Genomic DNA, 13,831 nt, shown 5'->3' with positions numbered 1-13,831 from the left:
ATGTGTTCAATTAAACTCTGGATATCATCATTATTACTTTTTAATTGCACTAATGCTCTTTTCCTTTTAGTAAAAGTGAGTTGGTCAAATTAAATATTTTCCTGACTTTACCTGACTGGCATAGTTTATGAAGTCATGTTCTTTAACCTAAGAAGTTCGAGTTGGCTTTTGTGAACATTAACTTGGACAGGGCTCACTTCTTTAAAAGTACTGAATGCTATTAACTCCAGAACTTATTAGTAATTTACATTTATGAACTATCGAATAGTTTTCCTTTAGCCCTTTTACAGAATTTCAGTGAATTTCACGTTTGATCAGAGAAATAACTACATAATAATGGCTGAAGCTATAGTTAATTGCCTTCCACTACAGTTAATCTTATGATTTATTGGATATAATTTTTACAATCTATCTTTTACTCTACAGAATGTGAAAACTCCAACCACGTCCACACTAATCTTTACATATGTATATAGATACACATTTCTCAAGCAGGCTAAAACTAATTACTACTGCAGGTTAAAAAGGTGAATTGAAGCTAATTAGTGCTAAGTGATGTGACTACATCATATTGGATCTAGAATAATTAAAACACTATTCCAAACTTATAATAATAAATCATAAATGTGCCATTGTACAAAGCACATTATTTTAATTACACATGAAGACTTTTCTGTGATTATTTTTATAAAATAACATAAAACGTAAATTCTAATACAATGAAAAACCCAGTTCAATATAATCTATTGATGCCACATAATGATCTAGGCAGCATTTCAGAAGCAAGCCCTAATGAGTTAAAAAAAAAACAACCAAAAAACTTTAAAATAGGTTCGCAGCGTCAAGACAAGGAGCTGTGTGCATTATATAGTCTAACTCAACGTCAGACAACTATGAGCTAATTCTTGCATCTGAAGAAGAACTAAGGTTTTCCGAGCAAATAAAGATAGCAACATTGGACACTGTCCTTCAGTGAAAACGACTTATGTTTATGCTATTATCCTTCAAATCAAAATCACCACTTTGAGGATCACTGTTTGGACGTCAAGCTAGGCATCTAACAAACGACTGAGACGCTTAACAGTCTACTAGGAGGATCCTGTTTTCAGGATTTGCATTTGTATTTAGTTGTGACAAAACACCTCTACACAAATACTATTAAACTCCAGGTTGTTTTAACATCTTTGAAACACTGAATTATATTTGCACTTAGTATGCGCTACACTGGTAAATTCCTTCTAACAGAAAATCTTTCTTCTCTTGTACAGTTTGATTTCCTACAATAAAAACACCCATGCAAGACTGGACTATTTAGGTTTACATGCAATATGATTGGCAGCTCTATAATTATGATCAGCTCCTTGGACCACAGTTTCTATGGCAACGGCCTAACTGTCCATTCTTACCTGCTTTCAGGTCATCCACTGTACTGAGTTTAGTCTCGTCAGCTACTGTTAAAAGGTAAATGTATACTGGTTAGCGCAGTTAGTCCCCACAGCCCAACGTGCTTCAACCATTTCCGGATCTTTTCAGTTAGGTGATCATTCTTAGGTACTATTTCATGCAAATAATATGAAACATCAAGCAAACATTCATAATCAAAAAAGGGGGGGGAAAGCAGTGTCTCCATGCAAAATGCCAGTCATTTCATTTCACAGACACGTGTGTTATTTATAAGTTAGCATATCATAATTAGCCAAGGCAACGCATCGCCAAATTTTTCTTTTATGCATGTGATAAATTAATGCTTTTAGTCTTGAAGTACACAGCCACCAGAGAACAGCATAAATAAGTTACAGCTGATTAACAAAGGATTTGTAAATCATTTGATCAGTTTATAGATATAATTAATTATTTTACTTTTTTGTTTGCTTTTTTGGTGGATTTTGATTTAAAAAGAGACACTACCTGATTGGTGTTTGATTGAACAACTATGGTTATTTTTTCCTCCCATTTGCTTCCAAATACTTTCTACAACAAATATTCTCTCAAATTATTACTTCAATTACATGCCTTAATTATCAACACATAAGAGTTTCTGTTAAGTAAACCTTAAAGAATAGCAGTGAAACAAAGATATCATGAAGTAACCAAATTCTACACATGGATTGAGATAATGGTTTCTCTCCAAAACTACTTCTTCTAGTTCAAGAATCCCATAGCCAACCAAATACTATTTCAAAAAATTGGTTTTTAACAGCCAAAATGTTAAAACATTTCATCTTTTCAAATAAAGATGCAGGAATATAGCATGATATGCATGTGTTTGTTTCTTTTATCATCAGGAAACATATATATTAACATATTGCACATATGTAAACATGCCACTTACGAGAAATATGGTTATCGCAAACTCAGAGAAAAACTAATTTTTGCCAAATTGCCACATTTCACATTTATTTTCTCTATTGCTTAAAGTAAACAGACATGTGTTTGGGACTATTAATTTTAATCTGAAAGCATCTAAACCTTATTTAGATAAAGATTCATGGAGATTGTACTCACTACCTAAATCCATGCTTTTTGATTTTCGCGTTTTAACGAAATCCAATTGACTGGCATCTGAAAATTGCTTTGTGCGTTTTTCTGACATACTCTGGCGTCCAAATCCTTCTCGTTGAAAAGCAAGAACTGGATCAACATCTGGACTCAAAGAGCTGGTGTGAAGAGAAAGATAAACATAAAAACATTTACTAAAAATAGAGGACATCCAACTTCAGGAAAGATCATATATACCTGTGTGTATGAAGGTATGCATATGTGTATGCCTAGAAATGCTTCAACTAACATAAATACAGTCCATTAAAAAAAAAAAAAACAACTGTGGCTGAATAGGAAGTGATAGGAAAATACAAAATTAATTTATATTTAGAGTAACTCTTTCTCCATGTGAGTTCTCTCCTGCTCTCTTTCCTTCAGCTTCTTCACTCTGTTCTCCTATCCGTTATTATTTCTAAGTGATTATCAACGATAACGCTGATGCTGGTGCTGGGGTGGCTCAGGCGGTTAGGCTTCTGACTCTCAGGGTCCTGAGATCAAGTCCTGCATTGGGCTCTGTGCTCAGCAGGGAGTTTGCCTGTCCTTCTCCCTCTGCACTACTCCCCGTCCCCACTCACATGGGCTTGTCCTAAAATAAATAAATAAAATCTGATCTTTTTTTAAAAAGATAAGGCTGATGTGTTTTAGACACTGGGAGGATTGAATATTTGAGGAAAACTTTCGTATACGAATACAAATATTGGCAGCAAACAAGGGACTGTATGAATTGCAATCAAATAGAAGTTTCAAAAAGAATTTGTCTGGTCTTTGTATGTATCCTCTATCCTGTGTTTCAGAAAAGAGAAAAACACCGTTGTGGCATGTAGGTTCACGAGGCTGTGGTTTCTCCGCAATATTTATTCAACTGAGAAGAAACCAACTCAACACATCTTTATTAGAACCTATTCTGATTAACGTGTTGTGCTGGGGACCAAAGTTAAAAAAATAAAAACAAAACGATCTCTGTTCTCTATAAGTGCCTAACGAAAAATACTACACCAAGAGCACCAAGCCGATGCTGTGGATGCAGAGATGGGAGAACGATCAGTACTGAAGGGAGGCAGAAAAAGCACGACTAAGCCCAGAAGACATTTGATTTTGGTGACACCGACACAGTCATTCAAGCAGAGAAGAAGCCCATGGCAAATCCTCGGTAACAGGATACAGCTGGAAGAGTTTTCCCAGTGGACGTGGCAAGGGATGACACAGAGTCACTCCTATCTGTAAAAATCTGTGAACACTTTGAAGAGTACTGCTACGTGCTCTGAGCACAGTTCATACAGTAAGGTTGTCTGTGTGCTGGGCACACTGAGTAAATACATAGCTCTCCTGGGTCAGCACCCAGCCACCTTCCCCACCCGGCCACGTAGCAGAAAATGCCTCCACAGCAAGCTAAACATACTAGAAGGTGAGGGGCTGCTTCCGCCATGTCAGCTGGGTTGATGATAGCCTTCCTCATGCTTCTGATGGAAGCAAGCTTCTCTACCCTGTATGGCCGTAGACAATTACCATCCATACTGGTAAAGGAGAGTGATCTGGTCTGGATATCCATCAAAAATGTAGCTGCAGTTTACTGTGCGTGAAATGATAGCTGGCTCTGAGAGAAGAGCTAAAGCAAAAATTGTAAAAAGAAAGACATCAAGCGAAATGCTTCGCCCTCAGGTTAAGTGACCTGAAATGTGTCGGGCCCACGTGTATTAATATGCTCGATTAACAGAATAGCGGCCTCACCCATCTGACAAGGCCAGTAAGAGAATTCAAGGACATAATGTGAAAGCCCTTTGTACACTGCAAACCACCATACAAAGTAAGTTACTATTACCCACAAAGACTGTCTATTGCAAATAATCAACGTAATACAAATTACGATAACAGAAATAGGGTCCTCAAAAACCATACGGGGGGGGGTGCCTCGATGGCGCAGTCATTAAGCGTCTGCCTTCGGCTCAGGGCGTGATCCTGGCGTTCTGGGATCGAGCCCCGCATCAGGCTCCTCCACTGGGGGCCTGCTTCTTCCTCTCCCACTCCCCCCGCTTGTGTTCCCTCTCTCGCTGTCTCTCTCTCTCTCTGCCAAATAAATAAATAAATAAAATCTTTAAAAAGCAAAAAAAAAACAAAAACCACACAGGGGAACTGAACACTCCTTCCCGATCTTTCCCGCCAAGTACGGAGCAGGGCCCCTGGAATGAGACAAGGTAGGTGCCCACGACTCCACATTTAAGGAAGCACTCACTCTCACGGTCATGCAAGTTCAGGGTCCACACCTAAGAGTGACTTCCTCCTTATATTTTGCATCCTGGGCACCTGGCTTGCCTCCCCCTTGTCCTGGTCCAGGTGCTGAGAAGAGAGAGGCTGTATCCCACGGGCACTGGGAACTCAGCCCAGAGCCAGAACAACTTTATGTGGTAAAACTCTACGTTATGCCTAATAAACGGTCTTTTCTCTGCATTCTATAGTCAGTCGTTTCATTTTTAACACACCGTGTTTTTTCTGTAAAACTTTGAATTCATTTTTGAAATCTTCGGGCCCCTTCACATACTGCTAAGCTTGCATGCTGTGTACATATGAATGTGTGCATCCATGTATTTACAGCTACAGCCTGTGTTGTACACACAATTACATACTGCTTATGCATATTTCTTAAATTTGTATATGCTTGCATATTATGTTTATGTAGTAGTGTTCAGATACGACTATACTTAATATTAAGCTTGTAACTTCCACATACACCCCAGTTGAAAACTACAGTCCCAGAAGTGAAAACTAAAAACCCGTATGATAAGAAAACTAAAAACCCGTATGATAAGAACTATGACCCAATTTTGCAACAGCAAACTCTAAATTACATATTTTCAATAAGAATAATTCTTTCATCTGTTGAAAGCTGATCTCTTCAGTCACTCTGCTCATGAAATATACTTTTAATAGAAATGATTGGTAAGAGCCTTTTCAAAGAAATATAAATTGTTGGTGCCAATGTTATCCGAAAACCACATACTGGCATATTTTTTAAGCTAATATCATATCCTTGGGATTATGTTGCCACTAAGATTAGAATCTGCTGTTTTACCTTGTTTCTCCTTAAAAACATTGCTAACGTTCCCTAAATCAATTAATGGATTGAAAAAAGTATACTCTATTCGTTAACAGAAGTTTAGCCATTTGACATATTTACCTCCCACAACTGTGTAGTGAACTGTAAACGTACACAATTTAAAATGTCAAATGAGTTTGTAAGTTAATAAGTCTTAAAATAACTAAATATTCTTAAACCATGACATAATTAATTCTTCCCTATCAATATACCCATTAAACTAATTTCAGACACAATAAACAGTATACTGAATACTTAACAAGTTCGATTGCAAAACTGACAGCTGATTCTTTAAAGAATGTAACCATACCCTGACCCCCAATGTTATTAAAATTCCAGTTATTAATCCTGTCTTATTGCCCTTTTGTTTTCATAACATTTTCATCAAGGATTAGGGAGATATTGTCAGGCTGGAAAAGCTTACATTTTCTGCTGTGATTCGGAACAGCTGCCATTCTTGTTTGGATAACCCCTTCATTCATATTCTTTTCCTTGCTCCACATTCCCCACAGCAAAATCACGCAAGTCCTCCCCACTGTATCAATGCCCTCAGGGAAATTAATGCCACAATCTATTCCTGCTAGTTACTTACTTATTTTCACCAATACAGTACTTTAGAAGGCCCTGAACAGATCTATTCCTATGGCCACCTTCACAATCCCCATCACGGTGGAGATTCAAAGGCTTTTGTCCCCGAGTTGAATACTGCCAATATCTAAGCCTTACTTTCCCTGTTGTTGCTTTCTCTCTCAGAAAGAGATACAAACTGCAGCAGTGAATGGAACAGCATCTGCGGATTTCAAATGGGATTTTACTTTATATTGTACTTTCCCCCCGTATGTTGAGCCAAAAACCTCATTCACGGATACGCTATTATCATGCAGGCTGGAGTGTAGCTCTTTTTTAAATCCTGTGTTTTCAATAAGAGAATTTTTTAAAAAAGAAAAAGAAGGAAAGAAAAGGCAAGACAGAGATGGACTTTTCAAGGATCCAAATAACAGGTAAGACTATTCCAAGAAAACATCTGCAGAACTCCTAGGTACACGTGCTGGATGTTTGTGTGGTTTTGTAAGGAGTGGGGGAAGAGGGCTGGGGAGAGGTGACTCTGCTAAAATGACCACTAAAATGTTAACACAAATCAACAATGGGCCCCCAGACTCCTCCGCTCTAATACCGAATGTTGACACAAGTCTGGGTAAGAGTAGAAAAGAGAACGGGTAAGTGGTGAAGGAACAATGCTGTAACATTTAAATATCATTTCGCTGATGTATTCACGGAACACCCCCAGAGAAAGGGCAATAAGAAAATTCTGGTATAATGCTTCACGTGGCTTATGTTAATTATCACTACAACTTCACAAGGTCATCCCTGGGAGGGACTTGCCTTTTGGCTTATGGATGTGTGTAATTACGAGGCATGCAAATTACAGCACACATCCACACTCAGGGGCCACGCACTGGCTCAATTATATCAAATGCTTTTTTCTGTTTTGGAAGATTTGGGGGAAAGAAACAGCAATAGGCTGCCCCAAAAGTCACAATGTTAGAAGCAAGTGGGAAGCATTTTAAATGGCAGGAGTACAGCACTCTGAACGAACCAACCAACCTTTAAAAAGCCTCCTCCCACTCCAAGAACATAGCAGCTATGCATTTGACCAAAGTCATCTGTTATAAACTTTCAGTCACCTCAGAGATTGGCTTAGCACTGACTTAATAAAAAAAAAAAAAATTCATCAAATTAAAACATCTAAAATAACAGCGGAGCTTTACGAATGAGTAGGTCTTTCTGGTGAATGGTAGTTCTGTCGTAGATTTGGCTGAGTTGGGAAGTACAGCCCTGGACACGCTAAAACAACGGGGCAAGTTTATGGGGTGGAGGGGAATCTTTTATTAAAAGAGTGATAATTAAGAGTATTAAGACCATGAAAACAGAACACGGCCATAAAACAAATGTGATTAACTGTGCTTAATGACAGACCGTTTAAAAATAAAATGAAGGTGATGGCAATTAAGGAAATGTGTTCCAAGCCCGGAGTGCGATCTTACCAGTCTGCTGAATCACTGATTGCAGACTTCGCCCACGTGCCAGCGTCCGTTGTCATGAAGCCCACGTCATCATGGGAGCTGGCGGATGACTGGTCAGACAGATGTGGAGGAAGCACTGGCAGCCTGTCATCTTCTATAATGACAGTGTCATCTTGGGGCATGTTCACCGTAGGGGACAGCTGGTATTTACCTGCCCGGTGGAAAAAAAAGGTAGAGAAATGCTAGATGTAGATCTAAGATATCTATGCGTATGAATCGTAATACTTTACAGCAGTAGAAAAAGTCTAAATTTCCAAACATCTGCTCAATCTGGTGGAACAAAATAGAATGAAGGAAATTCATTTTTCACAAAAAAAATGGCCAGTGGAGGCTCGAGTGTGTTTCCTTCTCTGACACGGCAGCTCTGTAGCTCTTGGCATAGTGTTCAATTTCACTGGATTCAGGTTTCCTAAAGCCACAGATGATCTCCAGAACGTCCTCTAACGTGAAAATGCTACACAGAATCTAAGTTGTGAAGGTCCTTTGAAAAATGTTACCAGGAAATTTATAGAGAAGTCCTGCAGACTTGCATCAATGATTCACCCACTCTTTGCTGGGCACATACTGTGTATCAAGGATGTAAGACAGACTTAAATCTCTGCCCCCAAATAGCTCACACCCTAGGGAAAGAGACAGACATACAAACAGTGATCACTGATTGGTGGTGTGAAGGACGTGCTAAAAGGACTGTGGCCTTCACTGGGGCTGGTAATTGCCTGGGTGGCTGGAGGCAGAGGACGCTGGGGATCCTTACAAAAGTTAACCTCACGGCTGGGCTTTGAATGATGAATATGATCTTTTCTGGTAGGAGAAATGATGACATTGATTTTACACATTGGCAACAACATCAATAAATTCGTGATGGAGAAAAGCTCCTGGTACGTTCAGGTGACACTTCAAAGATGAGTACCTGCAGAATCGAGACCTCGCAGGCAGGTGGCGGAAGTGATCTTGAAAAGGCAGGGTCTAACTGAGCAAAGGTTTTCAGGCCAAGGCAGTGGGGGCTGTACATTTTCACTTATTCAATTCGGATATAACGCTCTTGGTAAGGAGAGACTCACAACTGTCTATACCGATGAGCTTCTTTCGGGGAAATCTGCTCAGGTGCATGGATCAGCATGACAGACGTTTGTATTTCTTGGGAGAAAATCATCATTCAGGCCCTGAATCCTTAAAGATAAAGCTGGGGTCCAAACGATGCCATGTTCCTCCCCAAAACATCCATACTTCTTCTGGCTTCCTCCTCAAATTTTGTGCCATACTTCTGAGTAAGACCTCACTGGACAAGGCTTTGGTCCAAGTGGATACATCAAGAGAGTCCATGCTCACAGAAACACACATCAGGGTATGATGTAGACCCACTGGCCTGGCTCTCCTGAGAGAGCCAGAATCGACAATTTCCCCATCACCTTACAGCAGGATGGGAAAAGTCTCATTTTAAGTCCAATATTCAAATCTGGTAAGCCAGCTCCACTGGCTCCTACCCAAATAAAACGGATTGCTGTCCTTTCCCTACACTAGAACCATTTTACACTTTACACAGGGTGCTCTTTCCCTTTATTATAAACCACTTTTTAAAATAGCACCACAGCAACATGTGGAGAGTTTTTAACATTTTAACATCAGGCTTAAGATCTAATTTTTAAAATAAACATTCATAAGAATGTGCAAGTGATGACTTTTTGTTTTAACACCATTTTGACAATTATGGGATGGCATATATAGGCTAGAAGGACTTCTAAAATACATATTATTCTAGACATTCAACAAAAGAACAAAAATTAAGTTGATATGTATCTTTTGAGGACAACCCACAAAAGAAGACGTGCTAGACGTTTCGAATACGTTCATTATTTAGCACCAACTACTCTATTATGGAAATACTATATGTTCACTGAAACATCAACACAGCATTTTATCAAGAAAAACACTCTATTTTGATTTGAAATGCATTCATTTTGACAAACTGTGAAAACTAGCAACTTTTTATGAATGCTCATGATTATAAAGCAAATCAAATTTAGCTTGTTTCCCTCTCCTGAATTCAAATTATTTGTTTACTACAACTTGAGTGTGAGGACTTCAGTACAGAAAGACAGAAATCTGTCTAAAAAATTATCATTCGTAAATAAGGCTGGACATCCTAGAACTATCACCAAAAGAAATATTTCCTTCTCAAGTCATACTTTTTTGCCCAAAAAGTGTACAGAATGACAAAACCAGAGTTAGCCCTGACAGCTCGCCACTGACAAGGCACGTGTCACAGCATTAAATGCCAAGTCCTCACAAAGGCAAAATTTACTGGAAGGAAAAATTACAATATAATTATAGTGCACTCGCTTTTAAACACAAAAACGAAAACTCTTGGGTTTCCACAATATATTCTGAGAGACGGCCTAATAAGCAATATGGAACATTGAATCGTTCTTCATATGACAATCCTTTTTTTGTAATATACTGTGTTGAGTAGAAATATTGTACCTTAAGTGATGCAAAATTTTATATATAAATGGTAAGAAATTATCCTAATAGTAAGAAAACAATTGGTTTTTCCTCTCACAAATGATTCTAGGGGCTAATATTTCAAAAGATTTGAGAATTCACATTTTTCATCAGCTTCCCAACTTACAGTTTTCGAATCTGGATGCAGGGATATATTGGGAGTAACGGACAACTAAATTATCTCACTCTATGTTCTACCAAACTCCACCTAGACAATACCTCTTAATGATGTGTGCGGTACCCGGCACATCGTAAACATGAAACCTGCCAATGGCCACCTGAGAAGTCTTTGATCTGTTTTTTGATGGATAAATATTCCTCCTTCCTCAACTAGTTAACTGACAAACTACAAACTAAAATTTAAACCAGTCAATATCTCACAGAGGAGTGAAACAATGAGATACGAAATGATTGTTTTACTAAACATTTATTCATTGGTACATTTACATAGAAGGCAATACCATGCATGACACTAGAAACAGATGAAAACTTTCCCAGTGATTTGACTCACAATAAAAATAACATTAATGTTCTAGTTCTCAATGTTGAATTTCTAACAAGATAAAAATATGCTGAGCATAATTATTTTTTAACTCACCACAAATGTCTGACTATAAAAACTACTGAGGTTAAACTCTAAAACGAATACACCAGATTCTGGTTTTGCCTTAAACAGAAAATTTCTTCAGATGAAAATTTGGGGGAAAAAAAATTAAGGTCCCATGTTCCAAAATGTCAACTTGTGATGTATTTTAGTGAACATGTTGGTTAAATTAACCATGCCTGTTATTGTTTTATGAATATTAGTTAAGACGGTTCAGCAATTTAGGAGATAACATTTTTTTAAGTCTTTTACCATGAAGAAATCCTAGGTAGGCTCTCTAGAGATTTCTTTTTGATGACTATTCAGGATTAAAACCCATGATTAGTGGCAAGTAGGCCCATACAGAAATCTTGCCTTGGTCATAACTCTCGCTGACCCGACCAAAACCTAGGGAGACCGATCCAGGTTGAAGTAATGTGGGACTCATGACTCAGGAAAATATACATCCCAAGTGGTTCAGGAACACAGAAACCTTATGGCTTCAGACTCATCACTGAACTTCTCTGGTCCCTAATTCCTCTGAACAGAAGACAATTCAGCTGGAGTAAATGATCTCTAAGGCTGTTTTCAAAGATGAGCTTTTTTGATTTTTAGAACACAGTGGCTGCCAGAACACAACAGATTCTGGAGACGGTCTAATGCCTTCTGCTTAAAGATATGGATAAACCGACGTTAATGAAGAATGGATGTCACTAATACTTATTGTGTGGTCTCAGTATTCCCTAGAGAGGGCTACTTTTAGAAACAGGAAATAACCAAAAACAACACAAAACAAAAAAATCGCCACGGGATCTTGTGACAATGTTCCTTTATCTGTTAAGTGGAAGAGCGCGGCTGATGACCCCTGACATCCTGCCAAGTCTTACATCTCTTCCTTTTTTGATTTATTTTTTAGAAGCTTTTCTCCTGAGATACGTTCCCATAGAAATGAGTTAGAAAGCCTCCAAGCTCCTTCTGGCCTAGAGTCTCACAGGAGGGTTTTTCTAGGTGAAAATTCACCCTGTTTGCATACAGTGAGTCATTTCTTAAAGTAATCAGCTGGAATTTCAATACAAAGGTCTGTCTGAAACAGAGCAGATCAAAAGTAAATACCATCCCCTCCACTAGTGTCTACGTAAGAGTTACTCTAAATGTACAGAAGACAACCAGCAAGCAAACAAGATCTACCTGAGAGATTCCCATGTACCTAGATACTGTGCAAATCAACAAATACTAGTGCGATAGATTTCTGCTAACGGAAATTCAGTGCTCTATTATCTTATATTCGGTACCCTGTTTTGGTATTTTGTTGTAAGCTAAGACCCTTTGCAGGACTTTAGGTAGGAACTGACTTAGCAAACTGTTTGTTTCTTAGGGCCACTGATAATGGAATAGGGACTGATGAAGACCTGAGTTCTCGAATTTGTAAAATTCAAGAGAGATCGGGTTAAGCATATCCATTTCTCAGGGCAAAACTATAAAGGATCCCTAGTTTCCAGTAGAATATGTAAAAAACTCTGTTGAGAAAATATCCAAATCGTTCAACATTAACTTGGCCTACTGACAAAGGGTAGAGAGTCTTTCACCGCGCCCCCCCCCAAGGGCACGCACAGTACATCACAAAGTACAGAGTTGGGAGGGAAGTTGCTGCCCAGGGGAAAGCATCTGTAGTCTTAAAAGTCCATTACATCTCTAGAGGAGGGAAGGGAAAACAACAATAATGCAAATGGAAGTGGACTGACGAAGCCACAGCTAACAAAATCAGGGCAACAGACTAGGAAGAAAATGAAGGAATCCTCAACCCATTATATACAGCACTTCAAAAGGTCACTAGGTGAATTTGGGGGTTTTTTGGTTTTTTTAGTTTTAGTTTTTCAGCCTTCCTCTGAAGCATCAGGGATTGGAGGCAGGACGCAGGTTACAGGAACTGGTGGACCAATGGTCTGATTCAGTATGGCAAGTCCTATGTTCCTATAATAAAGGGGAAATTACAGCGTATCACTTTGTATCCACACAGATCCAGGGACACATGCATGCTCTTTCTCTCTCAAGGGGTCTGAATTTTCATTAATGAAAAAAGTATTTAACAAAGATATAGCTTTACACCAAAACCAAGAAAGTATGGAAAATGCAACGGCAGGAAAGAGAACGATCATTAAGAAGCAAAGACCAGTGCGGTGATCTCTGTGCACTGCGTGTCACCTAACGGGTGCACAACGGTTTTAGCATCCTTCCCCTGCTTCCTTTTATGCCAAGCAGGCAAAAAGAAAACTACTGACGAAGTAAAACCAGAGGGCTGGCAGGTCTAAGTCCTACGTGCAACAAAATAAGGAATTGAGAATTTAGCAACTTTTCCAAACTAGAAAGCTAGAAGGACCAAAGGAAGGCCAGAAAATTCTACTAGTCATGTTTACATGTTTTTCCTGTCATGCCCAGGAGAGAGTTCTTTGTAGGCAGAAATCGTATCTCACTCATTTTTGTATCTACGGCAAGAGTGCGTACACAAACGTCTTGTCAATAGCAGGCTTTCCATAAACGTCCACTGACGAGTGAAATAAATTCTTGTTCCAATGAAGCTTCATAATGGAAACTTGAATTGTATTAAATCTTCATTAAATGTTTCAAAATGGCGTTAAATTTAGGGTTTTACTTTCGAGCCTTGCAAAACACACCAGCAATAAAAGTGTTTTATGTCAGGTGCGGTTTTAATCAAAACAGCTTCTTATGTGTTAAATTTGAAAACTCTCACAAGTTAATCCCAAGATGAGCAACTCAGGAAATCCAAGCACTCCTGTGGCAAAGCAAGTCTTTATTAACTGGGTCTGTGAGGAGAGAGCCCAACTGCGGCCGAGCACGTGCTAATAACCTCATTACCCACCGGGGGCCGAGCAGACAGTATGGTGCTGAATCCAAACAAAGGATGCAAAACACTAGCTTCCGGATTTTAAAACGAGGGCTTTGAAAAAGTAGAGATGCAACTTAAAAATGGTGACATCCTATTGAGTACAAGCCAAATAAATGGGACTATTT

At 38.8% G+C, this 13,831-nt stretch overlaps 1 protein-coding gene across 28 annotated transcripts in view; it reads right to left on the bottom strand.

The window, feature by feature from the left end:
- PARD3 (par-3 family cell polarity regulator) overlaps window positions 1–13,831 on the bottom strand; it is a 634,782-nt gene that overhangs the window by 208,769 nt on the left and 412,182 nt on the right. For 9 of the 28 annotated variants that reach the window (XM_026483458.4, XM_026483450.4, XM_026483454.4 and 6 more), the window contains 3 exons: window positions 7,678–7,867; window positions 2,506–2,657; window positions 1,407–1,451 (listed from right to left, as the gene is read on the bottom strand). In XM_026483458.4, coding sequence (XP_026339243.2) covers window positions 1,407–1,451; window positions 2,506–2,657; window positions 7,678–7,867 — 387 coding nt within the window. The remainder of the gene's footprint in view (window positions 1–1,406; window positions 1,452–2,505; window positions 2,658–7,677; window positions 7,868–13,831) is intronic. The other 19 variants (XM_026483463.4, XM_026483462.4, XM_026483456.4 and 16 more) reach the window with 4 other exon arrangements.

Source organism: Ursus arctos, unplaced genomic scaffold (genome assembly GCF_023065955.2).
Source record: "Ursus arctos isolate Adak ecotype North America unplaced genomic scaffold, UrsArc2.0 scaffold_30, whole genome shotgun sequence".
Lineage (NCBI taxonomy): Eukaryota > Metazoa > Chordata > Mammalia > Carnivora > Ursidae > Ursus > Ursus arctos.
This window is presented reverse-complemented; position numbering and strand designations above follow the sequence as displayed.